The sequence below is a fragment of the Panthera pardus genome, unplaced genomic scaffold (assembly GCF_024362965.1).
Source record: "Panthera pardus isolate Hobbes unplaced genomic scaffold, ASM2436296v1 HiC_scaffold_24, whole genome shotgun sequence".
Lineage (NCBI taxonomy): Eukaryota > Metazoa > Chordata > Mammalia > Carnivora > Felidae > Panthera > Panthera pardus.
The window spans coordinates 94,475,245-94,502,160 of NW_026526810.1; the positions used below are offsets into that span (position 1 = coordinate 94,475,245).

General features: G+C 36.1%; 1 protein-coding gene and 1 long non-coding RNA gene across 4 annotated transcripts in view; one reads left to right on the forward strand and one right to left on the reverse strand.

The window, feature by feature from the left end:
- The window catches only part of LOC109268447 (uncharacterized), a 59,740-nt gene extending 55,062 nt beyond the window's left edge, over positions 1 to 4,678 (forward strand). The window contains exon 2 of the long non-coding RNA XR_002080666.2: positions 4,460 to 4,678. This is a non-coding gene — a long non-coding RNA (uncharacterized LOC109268447). The remainder of the gene's footprint in view (positions 1 to 4,459) is intronic.
- WDHD1 (WD repeat and HMG-box DNA binding protein 1) overlaps positions 1 to 26,916 on the reverse strand; it is a 66,380-nt gene that overhangs the window by 17,123 nt on the left and 22,341 nt on the right. For all 3 annotated transcript variants that reach the window (XR_008417202.1, XM_019451741.2, XM_053889436.1), the window contains exons 11-18: positions 21,345 to 21,555; positions 18,139 to 18,326; positions 16,103 to 16,287; positions 13,629 to 13,870; positions 10,892 to 11,029; positions 9,051 to 9,207; positions 2,132 to 2,246; positions 1,341 to 1,472 (exon numbers count right to left, since the gene is read on the reverse strand). Coding sequence is in view for 2 of the 3 variants with exons in the window: in XM_019451741.2 (XP_019307286.1) it covers positions 1,341 to 1,472; positions 2,132 to 2,246; positions 9,051 to 9,207; positions 10,892 to 11,029; positions 13,629 to 13,870; positions 16,103 to 16,287; positions 18,139 to 18,326; positions 21,345 to 21,555 (1,368 nt within the window). In the remaining variant the exon portion in view is untranslated. The remainder of the gene's footprint in view (positions 1 to 1,340; positions 1,473 to 2,131; positions 2,247 to 9,050; positions 9,208 to 10,891; positions 11,030 to 13,628; positions 13,871 to 16,102; positions 16,288 to 18,138; positions 18,327 to 21,344; positions 21,556 to 26,916) is intronic.

Sequence of the window (26,916 nt, forward strand, 5' to 3'; positions counted from 1 at the left end):
ATTGGGTATTTACCCAAAGAATAAAAAAGCAATAATTCTATAGAAATTTTCTTTTTATTAATTTTGAGGATGGGCGGGGCACAGAGAGAGAGAGAGAGAGAGAGAGAGAGAGAGAGAATCCCCACCAGGCTCTGCACTGTCAGCACAGAACCCAATGCGGGGCTTGATCCCATGAATCATGAGATCATGACCTGAGCCGAAATCAGAAGCCATATGCTTAACTGAGTGAGCCACCCAGTTGCCCCCCAAAAGCACTAATTCTAAAAGACATATGCACCCTTATGTTTACTACTGCATTATTTATAATAGCCAAATTATGGAAGTAACCCAGTGTCCATCCATAGATGAATGGATGAACATGTGGAATATATATACACAATGGAGTATTACTCAGCCATAATAAAGAATGAAATCTTATCATTTGCAATAACATGGATGGATCTAGAGAGTATAACACTAAGTGAAATAAGTCAGTCAGAGAAAGACAAATACCATATGATTTCACTCATATGTAGAATGTAAGAAACAAAACAAACAGGGGTGCATGGGTGGCTCAGTTGGTTAAGCATCCGATTTCAGCTCAGGTCATGATCTCGCAGTTGGTGAGTTCGAGCCCTGTGTTGGGCTCTCTGCTGTCAGCACACAACCTGCTTCAGATCCTCTATCTCCCTCTCTCTTGGCCCTTCCCCTGCTTGCTCTCTCTCAAAAATAAATAAACATTAAAAAAAAAAAAAAGAAACAAACAGGAAAAAGAGACAAACACACTTTTGGGGCATGTGGGTGGTTCAGTCGGTTAAGCACCTGACTTTCGCTCAGGTCATGATCTCACAGTTTTTGAGTTAGAGCTCCACATCAGGCTCACTGCTGACAATGCAGAGCCTGCTTGGGATTCTCTCTCTCCCTCTTTCTCTGCCTCTCCCCACCCCCATTCACATGCATGTGTTCTCTCTTAAAAATAAACATTAAAACAAACGAACAGACTCTTAACTGTAGAGAACAAACTGATGGTTACCAGAGGGGCTGTGAGAAGGGAGAAGGGTGAAATAGGTGAAAGGGATTAAAAGCACACTTATCTGCTTATGATCTTAGTTACAAGGTAATGTTTTAAATATTTTAACTGCAATATCAACTGGGAAACAGAACTGAGTAGAGAACTGTTGAATCATTGTACTATAACCTGAAACTAATAACACTGTTAATTATATCTAATTTCAAATTTTTTTAAAAATTAAAAAAAGATTTTGAGGTTGTGGAACTTGGTGCTAACTCACATACTTTTAAGAAATACAATCTATAGAAAAGTGTAACTTTAATTTTTCCAGTATATTTATTTTACTCACCGCAAGCATTTTCATTAAAAGTTCCTGTTGTTCTTTTATTGCTTGATTTTTACTACTTTCTTCATATTCATAACCATTTTTAGCTAAATAATCAAGGTGATTGTGAAATATAACGGAACGCCAAAATTGTTCCTACAAAAGGGAAAAAACTGCTTAGAGAAAACTATCAGCTTAATACCAGGCAAGTGTTAAATATTTATCTTAAGATAACAGTTTCTAAATAAAATATTTTTTGAAATATTCTTTCTAGTTTATTTTATAATTCAAATTTTAATGTGATACCAAAGTTTGACTTTATCTTCTATCCTTAAAAAAAAAGGGAATATAGTATTTTAAACAGTTTCTTAGCTATCATAGTTAATGCTCAGAAAACTTGTTAAGCTATTTTTTAAGAGACCAATTTGCTTCTTGGTTAGAGTAACTAATTGCAAGGTTTCAAATGACTTGATGGCAGAAGGCTAGGACCATAGTGAGGCAAGCCTGGTGCCTAAGACACAAAATTTATGGAGGCCCACTCTCTCAGGCACTCAGCCCAACTCTGACAGTGAATGCCTTGCCCTAGTGAGGCCCTGATGATCATACTCATTTATCTCATAGACAAAATCCCTGGAAGTAGTGATGGCAATCAGTTACCCTGGTGGTAATAAGCAGTCCTCCCTCCCTGCTACAACTAATTATTTAATTATAAAGTAATGAGTAGTCAACAATGGTCATCAGGGTAATTTTTAAATGTCTACATCATAAGCAATGTACTATCAAATTCAGAGTGTCAAGGTAAGATTTCCACATACCTCCATTTGTCCTTTCTCTGTTGCAGTCTGACAATAAGGAAGCTTAAAGGATAATATAGCTACAGCAGGGCGTGGAAGGGTGGGAGGAAACCGAGAACCTTTACAAGGAATGCACCTGTCAGTACAGAAAAAGTCTCACCACAAAAATTTCCTCCAACATCATAAAAACTGTTAAAATATAAATTTTCCAAAAGTCAGTAACTTGGAATAATATTATTCCAATAGCTAGCTTAATAATAAACAATAAATTATTCTTTTTTTTTAAAAAAAAGTACTTTGGGGTACCTGGGTGGCTCGGTTGGTTAAGTGTCCAACCACTGGTTTTGCCTCAGGTCATGATCTCGTAGTTTGGGAGTTCAAGCCCCGCATCCAGCTCCGCGCTGACAACACGAAGCTGGCATTCTCTCCTTCTCCCCCCACACTTGTTCCCTCTTTCTCAAAATAAAAAAACTTAAAAAGTAAAGTACTTCAGGCCTGATTAGGTATAAAAATTAATCCCTCCCTCTGCATTTCAAAAATCCCTCTTTATATCAGCTTTATTAAACTATCACTTAAAGTGAAACAGGCCTGGGGCACCTGGGTGATTCAGTCGGTTAAGCATCCAACTCTTGATTCTGGTTCAGGTCATGATCTTGCAGTTTGTGAGTTTGAGCCCCACACTGGGCTTTGCACTGACAGTGTGAAGCCTGCTTGGGATTCTCTCCTTCTCTCTCTGCCCCTGCCTCACTCTCTCTCAAAATAAGTGAATGAACCTTAAAAAAAAAAGAAAGTGAAATAGGTTCTCATCAGCTTTTCCTTAGCAAACTGCCCACTTTTAAAATACAGAAGCTGTGCCATAAATAGCTGTCATGGAATTCACATTATAAAACAGATCACCCAAGATAAGATACTGGTGAAGCATATTCACTTTTATTTGTCAGTCTTTTTACTGCTGGTAAAAAGTGTCAAACAAGAGAAAAAGATGGTGAAATGTCCAATACAGATGAGTGTCTATTACTAGATATTGGTGAGAGTGAAGCAGAAAGTCCAGTATCATTTAAAAGGTTATAATATATACCTACTCTGCTAAATCAAAGGTTGCCTTACATGGTAATAAATAGCTTAGTGGGCAAGAACACTGTCTAAACCTTTTCTGACTAGGACATGTAAAGTATTTAAAGATGCCCCTCAGCATTAATACTAATGGAATTTATTAATTAAAAAGCATTCATTAATCACGGAATGATACATGCACATAGAATACTCTTTTAACTTATGTATTCCAAGTTATTTATAAGAAAACCACTGGAAAACCATACCTACACACTGTAAGTACCTTAGGCAAACTTTCTAGTTTTTATAGTCACTTTAAAATACAGTACAATGTTCAGTGCTTACTAATAACCACCCACTTAATTTATAGTACAGCCTTTTAGTCATGGCTTAAAGTCATGTCTTTCTTAAAGGGAAATACTATGTAGGTTTAAATTTTTTTTTCGTAAGTATCTTCTCGTATTATCAAATGCCCACTAGAGAAGTTAAAAATTAAATAATGGAATCTTTTTCAAACTTCCCAGGTCCCCTTCCTAGTGAGATTTGAACACACCTTTTTGTTTTTGTGACCACACAATAAAAATACAAACATGTTTTTAGAGTTCCAATATTTTTGTTTATTTTATTTTGTTTTTTATTTTTTTTAAGTTTTTATTTATTTTTGAGAAACAGAGCATGAGCTGGGGAGGAACAGAGAGAGAGGGAGACACAGAATTTGAAGCAAGCTCTAGGCTTAGTCAGCACAGAGCCCGAATGAACTTGTGAACTGTGAGATCATGACCTGAGCCAAAGTCGTACGCTCACCCGACTGAGCCACCCAGGTGCCCCCCCCCCCAATATTTTGAACATACAATCTCATTTCTTCTTCTTCGTCCCCTTTTATGAGTTCATATAAATCAGTGGTTTTCACCACACAATATGAGGTGGCAGTGTGAATACCTACAGTTTGAAAAATCTCTTGTGGCAATTCTGTCATTCACAAAAGCCAGTGGTTTATTAGTCATGCAAGATGAAAAAGGGCATGTGCATTCAGAAAAGGACAAGTCCAATTACATACACATATACGTATATTAACAAAATCAGAAAGGACATTGGGAGTAATCTTAATGCCTTAATATTATTTTTTCTATAAAAAGACATACTCTCTTGTGTAAAAACATTTTATAGCTCAAATACTTTACTGATTTAGTCATAGTAAGCAATTATCACTATAAAAACCTAGGATTTCATTAATAGTTTTTTAAAGCCACATTTATATCAAAGCAGAGTACTAATTCACATTTCTTATCCTTTTAGACTTGAAGTAAAAAGACCTGTTATCCATTAAGTGTCCCTTTCATGGATGAAGACGAAAAACAAACTCATTTGACTGCTAATTTGGTGGTTTTTGCCTACAATGAATGAGCTTCCTGGAAACTATGTAGCTAAACCATCTGGAGAAGATGTGAAAAAATAAACTACAGTTTACTAAGACAAAATTACTTTAATTCTTTTTCAAATAAACCATAAAACTTGTTCTCTTGTTAAAGAAAGAGTTGAAAACATATCAAACTGGAGACGCTTGGGCCAATATCCAGACTAAGCTTCCCCTCAGCAATGAGTTTTGCTTTGTGTTCTCGGTTGCATGGAGGAGACTTTGTTCACAACTTGTTTTGAGCGTTTACTCAGGAGTTGATAATGATTTTACTAGCCAACACTTCCTGGCTACTGACCTTATTTACCTTTGTGTAATATAGCACATATAGTCAGTACTATAACAAATGCTTGTTAAATGAACGAAACTCAAAAAAAAATTTTTGTCTTTAAGCATGTCAAATAACTCTTAAGAGCTTTCAAAAAGAAAAAAAAGATGTTTACAGAGAGCAAATTAGACAGTACCACACAAAATTAGTAACCTCTCAGTTATACGTTAACCAGTAGTGATCATGGAAAAAAAAAATCTTCAGTGGAAACAATAAAGACAATTTCTGCTAAAAAATTTGCTAGAACAGAGGTAGGAGTGATACTTCTACAGATTAGTAATTACTCATATTCATAATTAAAGGCAGGTGTTTTGTACTGATTCAAATGACATGTTTTTAATTCTTTTAATTATATCCCTAGGAGTTGAACAGCTAGGTCATATGGTAACTGTGTTTAACCGTTTGAGGAACTGCCAAACTGTACCAGTTTATATCCCACCTAGCAATGTTTAGGGTTCCAATTTCTCCACATGCTCAACAGAACTTTCCATCTTTTGGGTGATAATCATTCTAGTGGGTATAAAGTGGAATCTTTGTGGTTTTGATTTGCATTTCCATAACTTACGATGCTAAATATGTTTTTATATGCTTATTAGCCATATGTGTATTTTCTTTTGAGAAGTGTCTATTCAAACACTTTGCCTATTTTTTAATTGAGTTGTCTTTTGAGTTACAAGAGTTCTTTATATACTCTGATACATAACTCTTATCACATAAATGATTTGCTTCACTGTTTAAAAAAATCTACATCGTATTTTTTAATTTTTTTAAATGTTTATTTTTCAAAGAGAGAGAGCGAGCGTGAGCAGGAGAGGGGCAGAAAAAAGAGGGCAACAGAGAATTTGAAGCAGGCTCCAGGCTCTGAGCTGTCAGCACAAAGTCCAATGCAGGGCTCAAACTCACGAAGCCTGAGATCATGACTTGAGCCAAAGTTGGACACTTAACCAACTGAGCCACCCAGGCGCCCCTATATAGTATTCTAATGTATAGTTGTATATAATATTATTTCCCTATTCTTCTAGTAATGGAAATTTAGGGTTCCAATCTTTTGTCAATATCAACAATCTTACAATGTAGAAAATCTTTCACATGTATCATCATTCCCACATGTGCTAGCAGCAGTACTTCCTAAACTTTAATGTACACACGAATCACCTGAAGATCTTGTTAAAATGCAGGTTCTGATTCAGTAGGTCTGAAAGTGATGCCTGAGATTCAGCATTTCTAATAACTAAGCTCTCTGGTGATGCTGATGCTGCTGGTCCATGGATCACACTTTAAATAACAAGTACCAGTATGTCTGTAGGACAAATCCTAAGGCAGAATTATTGGATCAAAGAGCATATGCATTTCTAATTCTGGTAGTTCTTGACAAATTGCTTTCCAAAGGGATTGTAACCAATTTATACTCCCATCAGCAATTACAAACGTGATTATTCCCCCATAGCCTCACCAAGAGTGTTATCAAATTTTCAGATTTTCCTCATTTGATAAGTAAAAAGAGAATGTTAGTTTTGATTTGTATTTACCTTATTTTGATATCATCTTTTTATATATTCAAGAGCCATTTTTATTTCCCTGATTACTTCCTTTCTTGGAAGTCTCCAATTACAGCTTCTGTGATATGACCCTCAAGTGATTTTTCTCTTACTTGCTTAGCTAATAGTTCTCTTCCTCATTCAAAAGCTACGTGTTCCAATATCTGATCTCTAAATGTTGGAATTTTTTTTTTAATGTTTATTTATTTTGATAGAACACTCGTGCATAAGCGAGGGAGGGGTAGAGAGAGAGGGAGAGAGAGAATCCCAAGCAGGCTCCATGCTCAGGGGTGAGATATGGAGCTCGATCTCACAACCATGAGATCATGAACTGAGCCGAAATCAAGAGTTGGATGCTTAACCAATTGAGCCACCCAGATGCCCCTCTAAATGTTGAAATTTCTAAGTGTTGGAATCTGTGACCTTTTTTTGTTACTTTCTTCTATGTGATCTCACTTATTTCTATGACTTTAAATACGTTCTATATTCTGGTGATTCCCAAATTTATATCTTAGAATAATGTATTCTAGTATCTTCTTGATATCTCCATTTGGACATTTTGCAGGCAATTCAAACTTAACACAGCCAAGAAAGAAATTGTTTTTATCTCTCTTATTTCTATAAATGGAATGACTATCCGTCTAGTTGCTTTAATTGGAAACATGGGTGTCATTATTGAGTCTTCTCCATCACTACCAACCCCCAACCTACCAGAAAATCCTGTTTCTTTTTCTTTTTTAAGTTTACTTATTTGTTTTGAGAGAGAGAAAGAGAGTGTGTGCAAGCAGGGGAGGGGCAGAGAGAGAGAGACAGAGAGAGAGAGAGAGAGAATCCCAAGCGGGTTCTGCACTGTCAGCAGGGAGCCCTACGCGGGGCCTGAACTCACAAACCGTAAGATCATGACCTGAGCCAAAATCAGAGTCAGACACTTAACTGACTGAGCCATCCAGGCGCCCCAGTCCTACTGTTTCTATCTCAAATCTGGTTCCCATTAATTTCTGCTGCCCCACACTAGTTCCAGCCGTAATTATAGCTCACTTAGATGACTGCAAAATCCTCCTTAGTGTTTCTCAATGAAGGCACTGATAGCATTTGGGAATGACAATCTGTAGTTGAGCAGGACCATTCTGCACACTGCAAGATGTTTGACAGTGCTGGCCCCAGTTCTCTAAATGCCAGGGTAACCCCAAATCATTTTGACAGCTATAAATAATACCCCACATTTCTCACATCTCCAAACATCCCCACAGAAAGCAGGATAAATCCCCTGGGTGAAAACTTGTCTCCCTACTTTCAATCTTACCTCTGCCAATCCATTTGCCACATATAGTTTCTTTTTATAGTATAAATCAGATTACATCATTCCCCAGATAAAACCCTTGAATGGCTTCATGACACAACTTCAAATAAAATATTAACTTCTCTGTACGGTCTATAATGCAGCCTGGTCTAACTTTCTGAGATCATGCCTCTCACCAATCCTTGCTTCTTGTATGCTATTCACATTTACATCCTTTAATTCTTTAAACATACCTAGTTCTTTCCGATCTGTGGTCCTTTATACATGCTGTCTATACTGCAATGATCATTTGTCACTTCACTCTTTCCTAACAGACTTCCTGGCCTCGAGTCTCATTTTAAATACTACCTCTATTAAGAGTCTTATGTGATGATGCTACCTAGAATGTGTCCTTCTGTTATTCTCCACCATGGGTCTGCTCAGATTAATTTATGTTATTTATCTCAAGGAGTAATTAACATTTACTTGTTTCTGTTATCTGTCTCCCCAATCAGTCTATAAGCTCCATGAAAGCAGAGATCTCTTTGTTCACCAAGTACCTACTCAATGTCCCTGCCAGTTGTTTAGACCAAAAACACATCAGGTTTCAAAAGAGAGAAAAGTATCTAATACAATACTGAATAGGGACTATACGGATTGAGAGTTTTACACTATGAGTCAACTACTACATTTCTACTAGCCCTCTGCCTGGTGACAAAAATTGAGCCTTATAAAAAAATCTCAAAAAGCCACTAAATTATTCAATTCTAAATCACAGTTTAAAGTTAAAGGCAGAAGGGCACCTGGGTGGCTCAGCTGGTTGAGCATCCAACTTCAGCTCAAGTTATGATGTCACAGTTTTTGTGAATTCCAGACCCATATCTGGCTTCGTGCTGGATAGTGAAAAGCCTGCTTCTGATTCTCTGTCACCCCTTTCTTCACCCCTCCCTCGCTGTGTGTGCTGTCTCAAATAAACATTAACAACAACAAAAAAAAATTAAAAAATAAAATAAAAGGCTGCAATAAAAGATGAAATGCCACATTTAACCAGAACTCTCTTCCCCATCTGGCTGAAATAATACTACAGTCACACTAATATGCTTAATTTCTATTTAGTTTAAGTCCAGCAATCAGTTGCAAACTTCAAAATGAATATAAATCAATTTCTAATTTAGTGAATATGGAAAGCAAATAAATGAACTAAGGTGAAAGAGCAAAAAAAAAAAAAAAAAAAAAAAAAAAAATTAAATACCTTTAAAGAGTACAAAACAAAAAATTTCAAAGTACTTTTTAAAAAAGAATCAACTAAGCATTTTGTAATAGCCCACCTCAGTTGCTGGGGGTTTTCATGGATACCAACCACCCAGTAGTGATCAGATTTTCCTTTACAGTGTTCTCTTGTGTTACATACAGGAGTCCATGTATTACCAAGCCCTCTGTTAAGCATTCGAACAATGCCTTCTGAATCCACATAACAGGGGGTACCTATACGCCAAAAGAAAAAGAAATCACCTGGAGACACAGCTACATGTTTGTTAAATAAATCCTATTTCAAAAATACATACCAATGATTCAACTTTCAGTTCAAAAGCAAAAAATAAAACAAGGCGAATAATTCAAGATTATTTCCCACAAAACTTAATTAGCTGCACAGAATAAGCTCTAACTGAATGGAAGAAAAAAACCTGCCTGTGATAGGACTAAAATTTACTCAAGAGAATAAGCTGATAGTTTCAGTCAGAACTATGCCACCTGCTGGAATATAGCAATATTTTTAAAAGCCAATTTCAATAAAAATGTTAAGTTCTGAATCTGAAGTTTTGCTGGTTATGAAAGACTTAGAAAAACAACCAGAACCTAATGTACCATGATGATGTAGAGAAATTTGCCTTTAGTACTCTTCTTCCTCTTGTTCTTTCTTGGCCTTGTCATTGTGTTCCCCAACTCCTAGGTAAGCTATTCTGTTTCCCACTTACTCTGCCCCCATCTCAGGAAGTGCATAGCATTATTCCCTAATTATCCCTTTTATCTGTGACTTCACACACCTCTCACTCTGCAAGCAGCAGTTATCCTTAAGTCTAGATCTGATTAGTAATTGGTGGAAAAAAATAAAGACATATAAATGGAAGTTACAAATGGTCACATGATTAGAACATAAATGACCAATAATATCCCACTAGAAAACACCTCCAGAAATGGTTGATTTTTAATATAATTTACTGTCAAATTTGCTGGCATACAGTGTGTACAGTGTGCTCTTGGTTTTGGGGGTAGATTCCCATGATTCATCATTTACATACAACACCCAGTGCTCATCCCAACAACTGCCCTCCTCAATGTCCACCACCCATCTTCCCCTCTCCCCTACCCCTCCCTCAACCCTCAGTTTGTTCTCTGTGTCCAAGAGTCTCATGGTTTGCCTCCCTCGCTCTCTGCTCAGAAATGTAAAAGACAAACTGGAGTTTCCAATAATATAAGTGAAGGGCAAGAATCTCCAATAGAAATAATATTTTAGCTAGGAGACAGGGCTAAATAAGGTATTTCAAATCATCATCAGTTATAAGCCACTAATAAATGAATCTATAAATGTAATTTTTAATTTCTTAGTGCTACATGAGGAAATGGAAAAAGTGAATTTTAAGAACATATTTTATTAAACCAAATATATCCAAAATATTATCATTTTAACATGTAATCAATGTAAAAGAATTACTGAAATTTTTTACTTTCTTTTTTTAAATTAAGCCTTCAAAATTCTGAGAGTATTTTATACTTATAGCACATCTCAGTTTAGATTAGCCACATGTGACTTGGTTACTGTAGTGGATAGTGCAGCTATAGAAATTTCCTATTTTCTGTGTAGAATCTTCAGGAAAAGCCACAACTTCACCACTGATTTGTATCTCCTCCTTGGTACCCATAACAAACTTTTAGAGAAATATATTTCTCTCTTTGTAAGTTTTCTAACCAGAATTCACATGAAGAACAGATCTTATACATAAAATAATGGCTACCTTGCCTAACAATTCCAGTTTCCCACTGCCAACATAATTAAGAAATTTAAACATATAATATAGACATTTATCTTTAAAAATTAATTAGGAGTAAAACAATGGAACAATTTCTACTGGAAAAATGTTTTTAATATAAACAAATGAGTTTATCTTGCCTTCAGCTGAAAATCCAACCCACACTATGTAGGATTTCCTCGTAAGAGGAAGAGGATCACCATGTAAAATTTGCTTTTTCTTTTTCCCCAGCTCTAGCAGTTGAACTCCAAGGCACTGATCACCATCAAATCCTGTACCTAGTGAGAAAATATAAATATAAATCAGGTATCAAAGGTTATTTAGCTATAATGCAGTCTAAAGTACTTTCTGTGACTTGAAATGATTTTGTGATAAATTCTTAGATTAACTAGCACTACTTTTTATGGATAACCCACCCGACTGACATATCATTCAGGTATTAGAATACTATATTACATGGACTACTTATATAAAGTGATATTAAGAGGTAATTCATTCACTCAAATATTTACAAGAGCTTATATATGCCGGGTATTGGGGCTACAACGGTAAAGAAAATGAAGTCACACTGTTCTCATGAAATTCATATTCAGGTAAGAGAAGACTAATTTTTAAAAAGAAAAAAATGCTAAGTGTCTCCAAAGAGTTAAAAGAATAATATGATACGGAGCGTTACACTCACTGAATGGTTACCTTAGATTAGACAAAGGTGGCCTCTTTGAGAAAGTGAAATCTAGCTGAGACATAAACTGCAAGTTGGAGGGGTGCCTGGGTGGTTCAGTAGGTTAAGCGTCCAGCTCAGGTCATGTTCGCATGGTTTGAGTCTGAACCCTGCATTGGGCTCTGTGCTGACAGCTCAGAGCCTGGAGCCTGCTTCAGATTCGGTGTCTCTCTCTCTCTCTGCCCCTCCCCTGCTTGTGCTCTGTCTGTCTCTCTCTTAAGAATAAATAAGCATTTAAAAAAATGCATGCTGAAGCCAGCCATCCAAAGGTCGGGGGGGGGGGGGGGAGCACTATAGTAAACAGAAGGAACAGCTAATGAAAAGGTCCTAAGATAGGGACAAGCTTGGTAAATTTGAAGAATACAAAGAAGCTAGTATTGCTAGAATGAGTAACAAGAAAAAGTGGCAACAGATGAGGTTCAAGAGGCAAGCAAAGGTCAGATCATGTAGGACCCTGCTGGCTGTGATGAAAAGCTTGATTTTTATTCTAAAGCAATGGAAAGTCAGAAAAACTTGAGAAGGATGTGTTCTGACTTTATGTTTTTAAAAAATCACTTAGGTTGCCAGGTGGAGAATGGATTGTGGAAGGCAAGGATTGAACCTGACAAGCTAGTTACGGGACAACTACAATAGTCCAAGAGAAGACATCTAGGTTGAACTGGGGTTTCAGTGGAGGAGATGAAAACAGAGGGTTTGGAATGTGTTATTTCATAGAACTGACATGATGGGGTTGACATGGGGAGTAAGGGAAAGAGAAAAACTCCATGATAACTCTTACATTTCTGCCTTGAGTGGCTGGATTAATAGTATGGTATTTACTCAGATGGAGAAAACTAAGTGAAAGGCAAGGTGGAAGGGAAAAAAAAAAAAACCAAAGGTTTTATTGTGACCAAGTTTGAAATGCATATCAAAACTCTACCAAGAGATTTCAAGTAGCCACTGGATATGTAAGTCTGTAGACACAAGGAGAGGGCAGGGCTGGTGATATTAATTTATAAGTCATGGACATACAGATGTATTTAAAGCCATAGGCCTTGAGGACATAACCCAGGGTAGTTTCTCAAACTGCATTTTTGAGCCACGAGTCATGAAATCAGTTTAAAGTTGCAAATAGCATTTAAAGAAAACTGAAATCAAAGAGTACATATTGTCCATGAGACTTCTGTAGTTACATTTACAGATATGTATAGATTAGCAAAATAGAGCATATTTCTTACTAGGGCTAAGCAGCCAAAAGACTGAAAGCTCATCTAGAGAGGGTACTAGAGAAGAGGGATTGTGACAGAGTCCTGGAGCACTCCAGCTAAGAGGACGGCATAGGAGGAGCAGCTAGTGGAAGAGCTGAAGGAGTTATCAGTAAGAAAAACATCAGGAGTGATGTCACAGAATCCAAGAAAATAAAGTGTTGGGTGGGGAATGGGTAAAATAGGTGATGGGGATTAAGAAGTACATTTCTCATGATGAGCACTGGGTGATGTATGGAATTACTGAATTACTATATTGTACACCCGAAACTAACAAAACACTATTTTAACTATACTGGAATTACAATTTTTAAGAAAAGAAAGCGTTTCTGATGGAATTACCAAAAAATAAGCATAAAAAGATTATTGGTAATTTTTTTTTTTTAAGTAAGCTCTGGACCCAACATGGGGCTTCAACTCATGGCCCTGAGACGAAGGTCCCATGCTCTACCTATTGAACCAACCAGCTGCCCCATATCAATAACCTTGAAAAAATCAGTCTTCAAACAGTGGTGGGGACTAAGGACACAGTATAAGGTGAGGAAAAGGAAGCAGCAACTTTTTAGTCATATTCAAACTGTCTTGGTCTTGCACACTGGAAGTTTTTTTTTTTTTTTGAGGTTTAAATGCTGAAAATTCTTATGAGATATAGACATGGAAGTAACTAGCCAAGTTCTACCTTGGAATTCTTTCTAGAATATAGTTTTTCTATAAATAAAATATTTTCATTCCTACTAGTGAATACAACAAAATTCTGTACATTCATAGATTACACAGATTCAAATGCTAAAATGAGTGCAAAAGGATGTATATAATCCAAAACAAAGTATGAGAAAGACAAAGAAAGCTCAAGTAATTTTCATTTTACTTCAAGTCATGGCAAGATCATAAAAGACTAGAAAAAAAATCTACCTCTATGATAAACAATGAAAAGCTGTTCTCCATGTCCTGCCATTGATACTACAGGCCCAGGAAGACTGAAGACCTCTTTTTGAACACCTCCAATAGTGAACAATCGAAGGAGCAAGGCACTAGTGGCAGCAGCTGCCCATCCCAGACCAAGACATATGGCTTCAATATCTTCATTCTGAGGCATGTCTACTATCCACTCTTTGCTTGAGTCCCAAGAACTAAAGTGCAGGCAGTGAAGCTTGCTATAAATTAAAATAAGACAGAAACAATCAAACGTTCCTATTTGATGTTTTATATATATGAAGCTAATCATGATACCCAGTGACAAAAACCAAATAATTTTTCTTTTAAACATAAATGGTACAAAAATAGCTTTGAAATATTTATGAAATATCCTTAAAATGGAATGTATTAAAACCATTAACAGTCATGTTACTGAAGAATACTTAAAAACACAGGAAAATGCTCACAACATAATGTTAAATGAAAACAGGCAGACTAAAATCTGCAGAGTATGATCGATCCTAGGTTGCAAATACACAGACAAATCACAACTAAATTTTTAAAAAGGGAAGAAACATCAAAATGTTAGTTCTTTCACTGTAAAAAAAATTTAATACAGGAAAACAAAGGAAGAAAGGAAATACAATCACATATAATCCCACCAGCTAGATCACCAACCACTGCTAACAATCTGATGTTTCCAGTCTTTCTTATTTACATTTATTTATATTTATACATACACACACACACACGAAAGTTATTAAGGTTAAACTTGGGAATGCAGATATTACAGTATTTAGAACCAGAGGCAGTACTGATTTACTGAAGAGTAATTTTAAATTCAATTTTAAAATGAAAAGTAACATTGTATTCAGCTGTGAAATAATATACCCAGGAAAACAAAGAAAAAGATATCTGGAAAAAAACTGTACATGGAAATAAATGTTCTATTTATGTAAGATTCTGAGTCAGAGACACGGAGTCAACAGTGGTTTCTATTAGTAAACTGATTTAATTCAATAATGAAGTATAGAGTGGATTTTACAATGTATAAATTAGGAAACCAATTAAAAGGTATTTGTTAGACTCTAATGCATACTCAATCACCCATGTATCTCATTAAAATGCAGATTCTGATTTAGAAAGTCTGGGGTGGGGTCTGAAATTCTGTTTTCAATAAGCTTCCAGGTGACCCATGCCCCTAATCTGTGAACTACACTTTGAGCAGCAAGAAGCTAATATATCCAATCAGAAAGATTTTAATTTCAAATCACCTCAGAGTCAGTAAAAATCTACGATCAAGTGTATAAGCACTACAATCTGCTGAAGAAGAGAGATCAGGAGAGGGTAATCTGGCTGAAATAACAGAAAGTTAAGTAAAAATGTTTTTTCTTCTTTAAAAAAAAAAAAAGGATTCAGCCTCTACTGCTTCTCCCCCATAATTTTTTTGTCTATTTTTCCAAATATCATTCTCCCCCCTTCTTTTTTTAAAGAAGTTTCAAGGGGTGCCTGGGTGGCTCAGTCCATTAGGTGTCTGACTTCGGCTCAGGTCATGATCTCACAGCTCGTGAGTTGGAGCCCCGCGTCGGGCTCTGTGCTGACAGCTCAGAGCCTGGAGCCTGCTTTGGATTCTGTGTCTCCCTCTCTCTCTGCCCCTCCCCCACTTGTGCTCTGTCTCTCTCTGTCTCTCAGAAATGAATAAATGTAAAAAAAAAAAAAAAACCAAAATAGAGAAGTTTCTAATCTAATTATAGTGACAAAAAAACCCAAAACCAACAAACAAAAAACCCAGGTGACAAAAAACTTGTCCAAGGAAAGTACTGGATTAACTGTCTAGGGATACAAGAACATTTTGGGTGATAAAAAATAATTTTGAGGGACGCCTGGCTGTCTCAGTTGATATAGCGTGTGACACTTGGTCTTGGGTTGTGGGTTCAAGCACTACACTGGGTATAGGGAATTCCTTAAAAATAAAATCTTAAAAGAAAAACTTTTTTTGATTGGGACAGTGGTTATCTGAATATATACACATTTGTTAAACTCATCAAACTGTACACCTAAAATGGGTGCATTTTATCGTACATAAATTATACTAATAAAGTAAATTTAAAAAGGACAGGGATTTATACAAAAAGAAATCTAGAAGGATACACATCAAACTGTTAACAGTGGTTATGTCTGACAGAATTCTGGGGGGACTTTTTCTTCCTAAAAATTCTGTACTGCTTAAGAATGTTTGTTTATAATTCATATGTATTATTCTTGTAATACTAATGAAACACAGTAACAATATAAAAAATAGCCCCATTTCTCTTGCAATTACAAACTGTCATACCTTCATTTGTAGTTAGAGAATGTAAGTGAGGGGACAATTAGGCAAAAACAGACATGTTCTGAGGTCTTATGTATGAAACACTTCTATATCTAACAACTCAGCAGTGACGAATTCTTCCTCATAATCTTGAATTTACCTTGCTAGTTCATCCGAGCTTTCACATGCCAACAAAATAGCTTCATGAGAAAGATCTGCTACTGTGTAATTCAAAGTGTTTGATAAATGTGTTGCATGGTGTATGGAGGTATCATGGAACTCCACATCTATGGCATTGTCTTGTTCATCATTATAGCAGCGAATAATTCCAATAGAGTTCCACACCTACAAGCATTAAGGTTAAATACAAGCTTGAGAAAAATTAAAAGGCCCTAGGATCAGTAGACTAAACTACAAATTAACAAATATTATAATTCAGTTTGTATCGAAATTTAAGTTATGGGAACAACCACAGCTCATCTACCTTTAAATAGTTTCAAGTAAGAGTAGTGACATCAGGACTACAATTATTATCTACTCTTTTCATGAGAAGGCGGCACATACTTATTTATTAGCAAATGGAGTATTCCATTTAATATTTTAAAAATTATACTACTGCCATAAAAAAATACAATTTTGTACAACCAAACCATTAAATTCCCCAAAAGAAATATTTCAAAACTGTATTTACTTATAAATACAGACATAAATGACAGCATATTTTCCTGTTCCAACTAACTGGCTTAAATTATAAGAATAAATATATACATTTTAAAGCAACATAAATTGATACCATTTAGAAAACTTATCTTCCATCTATGTACACTACAGGTTCACACTAGGCCCTAGTGTTTCCTTTCCTCTACCACAAATAACTATACATAAAACAGTTGACAATGAAAAATTAAGACCTATTACTTGATGATGATTACTGACAGCAACAAAAAGTCTTATTAAAATAAAACATCAACTTTAATATTTACCTACAAATTTATGCCAGGTGGATACCAGGCAAAGTCCTCAGTGGAAAACCTCAAATAACCAACAAATAAAAATATTAAACTTTTTAACTCTCAAGCTTAAAATAAAAAGCTAATATACTCACTTATCCATTTTAGAAATATATTTTTTTTAATTTCTTATTTTTTATTTTCTTTAATTTTTGAGACAGAGAGAGACAGAGCATGAGCAGGGGAGGGGCAGAGAGAGAGGGAGACACAGAATCTGAAGCAGGCTCCAGGCTCTGAGCTGTCAGCACAGAGCCCAACACAGGGCTCAAACTCACAGACTGTGAGATCATGACCTGAGCTGAAGGTGGACGCTTAACCAAGTGAGCCACCCAGGCACCCCTAGAAATATATTCTTAATGCCTACTGTGCCATACCTTGCTCTTTTTTTAAGTTTATTTATTTTTGAGAGAGAGAAAAAGTGCGAGTTGGAGAGGGGCAGAGAGAGAGAGGAAAAGAGAGAGAATCCCAAGCAGGCTTCCACAATGTCAGCATAGAGCCCAACGTGGGGCTCGAACCCACAAATAGAACCGTGAGATGTGACCTGAGACAAAGTTAGATGCTTAACCGACTGACCCACCCAGGCGCCCCATACCTTGTTCTAAGTGCTATCAATAAACAAAACAGAAACATCTCTTATCCTTTGGAGTTTACATTCCAGTGGGATGGATGGGGAAAAGAGGCAGAGAGTTTTTTTTTCCAAAGCACTTATCACTTTCTAATATATCATACTAAGAGTTGTCTTCTAAAAAACATCTTCTCACTAGTGTTTTGGAATCAGTATAAACTATTATATAAAAATTAATATGAGAAATAAAGTTTGGAAGTATAACCAAGAGGTACTGCAAGATATACAGTCATATTAACTTTATGTTCATTTTGTCACTCTGCAAAGCAGAATTTTATTTAACATAAGGTTGAAATAAGATTAAAACTGAATTAACCATAAAAAAATAAACCACAAAATTCTGTACCAAAGTGCTGTAGGCCAGTTAATCAAGGTTTTTAAAAATATTTTTTACCAAACAGAATTAACTATATTGAGAAAAAATTCTTAAAGGTAAAAGAATATATAATATGATATACTATAATATAATATAATATAATATAATATAATATAATATAATATAATATAATATAATATATAATATAAAACTATTTTGAAGTTAAGTGGAGATCCAAAGCTTACCATGAATCTATGAGTGAGATGCACGGGTGTAGAACCTGACTGGAATGGCTTTTGCCGGGGAGTTGGCATCGGCCCATCATAAAATGGCCTTTGGGATGTTACAAGTGGTAGATTATGAACGCTGTCTGCCTGATCATCTTCCTCCTCCTCCTTGAGAAGATTAGAACCAGTTTTTAACATTGTAACATCTAGAAAACAAAGAATTATAATTAGAGAATCATAAATACCAATGACCTAAAAAAAAAAAAAGCATTATAAAGTCCAAATAACATTTTCCATTCATACTTAATAATACTAACATGCTATCTGCCTCCTCCACTGTGTTAATGTTTACAGCGATGGTGCAAAAACAGTAGAGGGTAAAACTGTTGGTGCTATGACATAAATCCAGGCAGCGGCACCAATCTGTATTAGCAGTCGACTCACCACTCAATTGCAGTAAAAATATCAATTCTGTTAAACCCTAATCTTTGCACAGATTTTTAAAAAATGTTCTCTGTGCTAAAATGAGAAGTGTGCATGAAGATGTGTGATGTCTGCCTCAGAAAAAAAGAAACCATTTGTACAAATGAGTTGTAAGCTGAACTGTTGATTTTCTCACGAAACACCATTTTTACTTGAAAGAATGCCAGATAAAGTATGATTATGCTGACTTTGGTATTTTGGTCAACATTTTCTTGAAAATAACGAAGTAGGCTGGTCATTTAAGAAAAATAACTGACACAATCTGTTGCCAATGATAAAATTTGAGTTTTCAAGCAAGAATCAGAAAACTTTTATGGGGCGCCTGGGTGGCTTGGTCGGTTAAGCGTCCGACTTCAGCTCAGGTCATGATCTCACGGTCTGTGAGTTCGAGCCCCGCGTCGGGCTCTGTGCTGACAGCTCAGAGCCTGGAGCCTGCTTCCGATTCTGTGTCTCCCTCTCTCTCTGACCGTCCCCCGTTCATGGTCTGTCTCTCTCTGTCTCAAAAATAAATAAACGTTAAAAAAAAAAAGAATCAGAAAACTTTTACCTGCCACCATGAGCTTGACTGCTTCCTAATATTTAAAAACTTCTGACAAGATTGGTGATGATACTAACAAATACAATCCTAGATAATGTATCAGTATTACAAAGGCCTGCAAACCTCAGTGAACCAGTATTTTCTAAATTACCAATGCATGTATTTCAAAATCAAACATGGTAAACTAAAAGATCCATTCAAGTCAGACCAATGGATCTTAATATAATATAGTTGGAAAGTTCACTGGAGAGTTTTCAGATTCCACACTGCAAATAATCTTTATGAAATGATCACTTGTTGAGTTTTGGTACAGTAGCAAAGGATATCCACAATTATTTCAATAGGCTATTGAAATACTTCCTTTTCAAATTACATGTTTGTGTTGAACCTGAATATTCTTCACATACTTTAAGCAATTAGGCAAAACAACACGTATGTCAGTAGAATGAATTCTGAAGCATGAAAGAATTCAGTTATCTTCTATTCCAGACATGGAATAAATTTTCAAAAGAGTAAAATAATGCCACTTTTCTTAAGCTTTTCATTTGAAATGTTACTTATGTTTACATACATACATACGTAATAAATAAAAATTTAAAAAGTAAATAAATATATTTAAATTTTGTTTTAATTTCTAACATGGTAAATAACAGTATATAAATTCCATAAATAATTCTCTTTGGGGTCCACAAAAGTTTTTAAGAATGTAATAAACTCTGGAGACCAAAAATTTAAGGACTCCAGTCCTATAAAACCCTATATGATTTAAATGTAGCAAAATTTACCGCCATAAAATGGTATTTGGCATTTTACTTGACAATGTTCAAATGTGCTATTTTAGCAGTTTATTTGAAGGTTTTTTTACTGTAACATCAATTTCCTTAACAGACACTATTATTCGTATTACTTTTTATTAAAAAATTTTTTTAATGTTTATCTTTGAGAAAGAGAGAGAGCAAACACGCAAACGGGAGAGAAGCGGGGGGGGGGGGGGACAGAGGATCTGAAGGGGGCTCTGTGCTGATAGAGGAGAGCCCAATGGGCTGATCTCGTGAACTGTGAGATCATACATGACCTGAGCCAAAGTTGGACACATAACGGACTGAGCCAACCAGGTGCCCCTATTTCTTCTTGAGTTAGCTTGGTAGCTTATGTCTTTCAAAGAATTTGTCCATTTTATCTAAGTTGTTGTATTTATGGGCACAAAGTTGGTCATACTATTGTTATTATTTTGTTATTAATAGCAGTGCTATCTCACAGAAATAGAAGTTACATATATAATTTAAAAATTTTTAGTAACCATATTTTAAATAGTAAAAAAAGGTTTAATTTTAATATTATACTGTATTAAAGTGTTATAATTTTGACATGTATTCAATGTTAAAAAATGACTAAAATATTTTACATTCTTTTTTTCATACTGTCTTCAAAGTCTGGTTGCATTCTATACTTATAACACATCTCATTTTGAACTAGCCACATCTCAAGTGCTCAAAAGCCACAGATGGCTTAATGGCCACCATACTGGACAGTACATATCTATACAATCTATGGTGACAGCCCCCTTTCATTACTCGTATTAGTCATTTATGCCTTCTCTTTCTTTCTGATCAGTCACGATAAAGGTTTAAAAATGTTACTGATCTTTTCAAAGAACTAGTTTTTGGTTTCACTGACTTTCTTTACAGCTTTTGGTTGTCAATATCATTGAATTCTGTTTTTTATTTCCTTCCTTCTGCTAGTTTGGAGTTTAATCTCTTCTTCTGTTTCTAATTTGCTAAAGCAGAAGCTTAGATAATTGATTTGAAATCTTCTTTAACATAAGTACTTAATACTACATACTTCCCTCTACCCACTACGTTAGCTACATTCTACAAACTTAATAATGACTTCAAATAATAGTTTTTTTGTTTTTTTTTTTTAATGTTTATTTATTTTTGAGACAGACAGACAGAGCATGAACAGGGGAGGGTCAGAGAGAGAAGGAGGCACAGAATCTGAAACAGGCTCCAAGCTCTGAGCGGTCAGCACAGAGCCCTACACGGGGCTCGAACTCACAGAGTGTGAGATCATGACCTGAGCCGAAGTCGGCCGCTTAACCGACTGAGCCACCCAGGCGCCCCTCAAATAATAGTTTTAATAAAAAAATTGTAAAATATCAATTGACAGGATGAATCATCACATCCACAAAGTCAATACATACCAACTGAGTTTTCATCATCTTCTAGAATGTGACTTCGCTGTCTAGGACGACCTGAAGCCAGCATGAGGTCGTCATCTTCTTCCTCATCATTTATAATTCTTTTTGAAAAAGAAGGGGTCTCCACTGCATTGTCATTTAGAAAATCACCAGCATTATTTGTATCATCTCCATCAAAAAGATCACTGTAATCTTTTTCTACTCTACTAGAGACCTTGAACAAATTAACACAAATTACAAAGATTAGTGAACTATTTAAATAAATGCAATTACTCAAAAGCCAATTCTGTAATGTGCACCTATATATTCTACCAAGTAAGTAAATTCCCTGACAAGAATTAATTAATAAATGTATTTATAAGAATTATATTTCTGTGAGACTTAGTCCATATTTTAATTTTTTTTTAACATTTATTCATTTTTGAGAGTGAGACAGACAGAGCATGAGCAGGGGAGGGGCAAAGAGAGAGGGAGACATAGAATCCGAAGCAGGCTCCAGGCTCTGAGCTGTCAGCACAGGGTCCAACGTGGGGCTTGAACTCACAAACTGCAAGTTCATTACCTGAGCTGAAGTTGGACACTTAACAGACTGAGGCACCCAGGCACCCCCCCACCCCAGTCCTTATTTTAAATGCCTTATAGTATTTATGGATGGGACAGGAGTGTACAACAGACATATAAAAAAATACTGTATATACCCAAATACAAGGCAAGGTTTTACTCCTCAAAAGTCATTCTCCAGAGAAGTGACCTATAAGTTCCTACAAAGTCTCTCATTAGTCATTCATTTATTTTTTAAAAAATTTTTTAATTTTTATTTTTGAGAGAGAGAGTGTGAGTGGGGGAGGAGCAGAGAGAGGGAGACACAGAATCTGAAGTAGGCTCCAGACTGTGAGCTGTCAGCACAGAGCCTGATGTAGGGCTCGAACTCACGAACTGCGAGATCATGCCCTGAGCTGAAGTTGGAGGCTTACTGACTGAGCCACTCAGGCACCCCATTCATTTACTTTTATTTTAAATTTATTTTGTTTTATTTTGCTTAGGTAGGATATGTTTGCTTTCAATTATCTCAGTTAAAGCTAGTTTTTTGTGGGTTTTTTTTTTTTGATGTTTATAAAAGTAAATGGATAGAACCAATAAAAAAATAAAGGAGGCAAGGAAATTCAACATTAATCCTTCATTCCTAGGAATATGAACATACCATTGCAAACACTAGATGTCACTGTAAATGATTTTTTAGATCACTTTATTTATTTATTTGTTAGGTAATCTCCACATCCAATGTGGGACTCAAACTCATGACCCTGACATCAGGAGTTGCAATGCTCTACTAGACTAAGCCAGCCAGGTGCCCCATAAGATCACTTTGAAAAACAAATAGTTTCTCCACATCCTCTCCAGCATCTATAGTCTCCTGATTTGTTCATTTTAGCCACTCTGACTGGCGTGAGGTGGTATCTCAGTGTGGTTTTGATTTGTATTTCCCTGATGAGGACTGATGTTGAGCATCTTTTCATGTACCTGTTGGCCATCTGGATGCCTTCTTTAGAGAAGTGTCTATTCATGTTTCTGCCTACTTCTTCACTGGATTGTTTTTCAGGTGTGGAGTTTGATGAGTTCTTTATAGATTTTGGATACTAGCCCTTCATCCAATATGTCATTTGCAAATATCTTTTCCCATTCTGTCAGCTGCCTTTTAGTTTTGTTGATTGTTTTCTTTGCAGTGCAGAAGCTTTTTATCTTGATGAGGTCCCAATAGTTCATTTTTGCTTTTAATTCCCTTGCCTTTGGAGATGTGTCAATTAAGAAATTGCTGCGACTGAGGTCAGAGAGGTTTTTTCCTGCTTTCTCCTCTAGGGTTTTGATGGTTTCCTATCTCACATTCAGGTCCTTCATCCATTTTGAGTTTATTTTTGTGAATGGTGTAAGAAAGTGGTCTGGTTTCATTCTTCTGCATGTTGCTGTCCAGTTCTCCCAGCACCATTTGTTAAAGAGACTGTCTTTTTTCCATTGGATATTCTTTCTTGCTTTGTCAAAGATTAGTTGGCCATACATTTGTGGGTCCAATTCTGGAGTCTCTATTCTATTCCCTTGGTTATGTGTCTGTTTTTGTGCCAATACCATTCTGTCTTGATGATTACAGCTTTGTAGTAAAGACTAAAGTATGGGATTGTGATGCCTCCCACTTTGGTTTTCTTCTTCAATATTACTTTGGCTATTTGGGGTCTTTTGTGATTCCTTACAAATTTTAGGATTGCTTGTTCTAGCTTCGAGAATGCTGGTGCAATTTTGATTGGGATTGCATTGAATGTGTAGATTGTTTTGGGTAGTATTAACATCTTAACAATATTTATTCTTCCAATCCATGAACACGGAATGTTTTTCCATTTCTTTGTATCTTCTTTAATTTCCTTCATAAGCTTTCTATAGTTTTCAGCATACAGATCTTTTACATCTTTGGTTAGGTCTACTCCTAGGTATTTTATGAAACAGGAACCCTCTTGCACTGTTGGTGGGAATGCAAACTGGTGGAGCCACTCTGGAAAAGTGTGGAGATTCCTCAAAAAATTAAAAACAGATCTACCCTATGACCCAGCAATAGCACTGCTAGGAATTTACCCAAGGGATACAGGAGTGCTGATGCAGAGGGGCACTTGTACCCCAATGTTTATAGCAGCACTTTCAACAATAGCCAAATAATGGGAAGAGCCTAAATCTCCATCAACTGATGAATGGATAAAGAAGTTGTGGTTTATATACACAATGGAATACTACTTGGCAATGAGAAAGAATGAAATGTGGACTTTTGTAGCAACGTGGATGGAACTGGAGAGTGTTATGCTAAGTGAAATAAGTCCTACAAGGAAAGACGGATACCATGTTTTCACTCTTATGTGGATCCTGAGAAACTTAACAGAAGACCATGGCGGAGGGGAAGGGGGGAAAAAAAAAGTTACAGAGAGGGAAGGAGGCAAACCATAAGAGACTCTTAAAAACTGAGAATAAACTGGGGCGCCTGGGTGGCTCAGTCGGTTAAGCGGCCGACTTCGGCTCAGGTCATGATCTCGCAGTCCGTTGAGTTTGAGCCCCGCGTCGGGCTCTGTGCTGACAGCTCAGAGCCTGCAGCCTGTTTCAGATTCTGTGTCTCCCTCTCTCTGACCCTCCCCTGTTCATGCTCTGTCTCTCCCTGTCTCAAAAATAAATAAAACGTTAAAAAAAATTTTTTTTTAAATAAAAAATAAAAAAAACAATAAACTGAGGGTTGATGGGGGGGTGGGAGATCGGAGAAAGTGAGTGATGGGCATTGAGGAGGGCACCTTTTGGGATGAGCACTGGGTGTTGTATGGAAACCAATTTGACAAAGAATTTCATATTAAAAAAAAAGTGAATAGTAAGCAGATAACACTGTAGAGCTCACAAGTGACTCCTATAGCATGAATGAAAACTGTACAAATGTTAATTAATACAATGAAAACTTGTGGTATAAAATTATTTTTTTTACTTTTTTTTAATTTTGAGAGAGCGTGTGAGTGGGGAAGGGCAGAGAGAGAGGGGGGTGGGGGAGAGAGAAAATGCCAAGCAGGCTCCACACTGCCAGCACAGAGCCTGATGTGAGGCTCAGTCTCACAAACGGTGAGCTCATGACCTGAGCTGAAACCAAGAGTCTGACTGAGCCATCTAGGCAACCCAAGTATGGTATAAAATTCTAATGATAGCACCATTAAGATTCAAAAGGAACTGGGGTGCCTGGGTGGCTCAGTTGATTGAGCATCCAACTCCTGGTTTCAGCTTGGGTCATGATCTCGCAGTTCTTGAGTTCAAGTTCTGCATCAGGCTCTGTGCCGACAGCTCAGAGTCTGAAGCCTGCTTGAAATTCTGGGTCTCCCTCTCTGTCCCTCCCCCACTCACGGTCTGCTTTTCTCTCAAAAAATAAACATTAAAAAAAAATTAAAAAGATTGAAAAGGAACTTTATCACAAATATTTTAGATTGAGTACATAAGATTGTGTTCTAGAAAACTAATGTTTAATGAAATAAGAGAACAGAAAACAAATGCTTCTAAACTCCTACATTTAGACATATGACACAACAGTGTTTCAGTTTTAATCATTATCTATTTAATCGATCCTATTAACTTCCCTATATTAGGAAAGATGAAGATTTGTTATAATTCTCAACCACCCCTACTCTCTTATATTTATGTATAATATTCTATCCCAATCCTCCCAATATAGATAAATTCTCATTTTGGTTGGATCAATATGCAGGAATTAAATTATTAGGACCATTTAAATGCTATTCCTAGTCGAATAAAGATAATAGCAACACTTATAAACTGTGCTAGAGACTGTTCTAATTCTATACATAACTGATATAATCCTCACAATAAAATCCTAGGCAGTAGGCATTATTCCTATCCTCATTTTATAAATGTGGTATATAATGATCACTTTTCCCTTCTTTTACAACTTTTTTCCTGGAGTTAAAAATCTTCTCTCTCTTTAGGTCTTTTTTCTTGGATAGATTCCCCAAGGACGATTCTTCCAATCTCTTGCCTGAAAAACCTAAAACTGACTGACAACGCTCTAGGAGTCAAGGATGAAAAATAAGCTGAGAATTTTAACATTGAAGTATATACACTTTCATTTAATCCTTTTCAGTACAGTATTCCTCTTTTGCCCAGTGCCGCTCAACTGTACCCAGTGTTCTGACCAAAGACCTTCTCTGTTTTACCTTTTCCAGAGATCTAATCTCCAGCATCCTGCCAGAATATACATGGCAGTGAAGGAAGGCACTAGCTATGCACACCAATGTTGAGACTGGAGACATCTACTTGTTCATTAAACCAACCTCCTATTTTTAGCCCCACTTCTAGAAGTAACTAGTGCTACCAAATTCTGAATCATTGAGGATTCAGTCAGGCAAGCTGAACTGCATCCCAGCTTTCCCCCAACTGCAGTCTTCGGAATCAATTTTTTGACTTTTGAGAAGCTAAACTTAGTTTCCAATCATGCTTCTGTTTTTCAGCCTCCAAAATTTTGTTACTATCACCACTTCAACTGTCTTCTTTAACCTTATCAGATTATGCATTTAAAAAGAACTATTTAGTGTGATTTTAGTGGGGGTTCCAAATATCAGGTTGTCTGAGCAGACATAAATGGATGTATTAAGTCCACGATCTTTAACTGGAACTCTAAACCAAGACTTAAGTTTGACTGGGTATATTTGCCAGGCAGGGGGAATAATGAACAAAACCAAGGACTTGTATAAAACAAGATGGCCTATTTAAAGCAATTTAGTTAGTAAGGCTGGATGGCTAAGCATTAAGAGATATAAGGATAGCTCTAAGAATTAAAGTGAATTCAGAGCTGAAAAGGTTGATAGGCTACACTAAGTTATAATTATTAACTCTAATTTTATCTATATTTACTTAAATAACAATCCCCAGAACATCAGGATACTAAAATAGTACTTCACAAAGGTATTCCTTATAAAGCCAAGGAATATTAATAGGCATTATATTGAGGGGAAAAAGTTTCTCAGTAAAATATATTTGGGAAATATTACGTTAAACA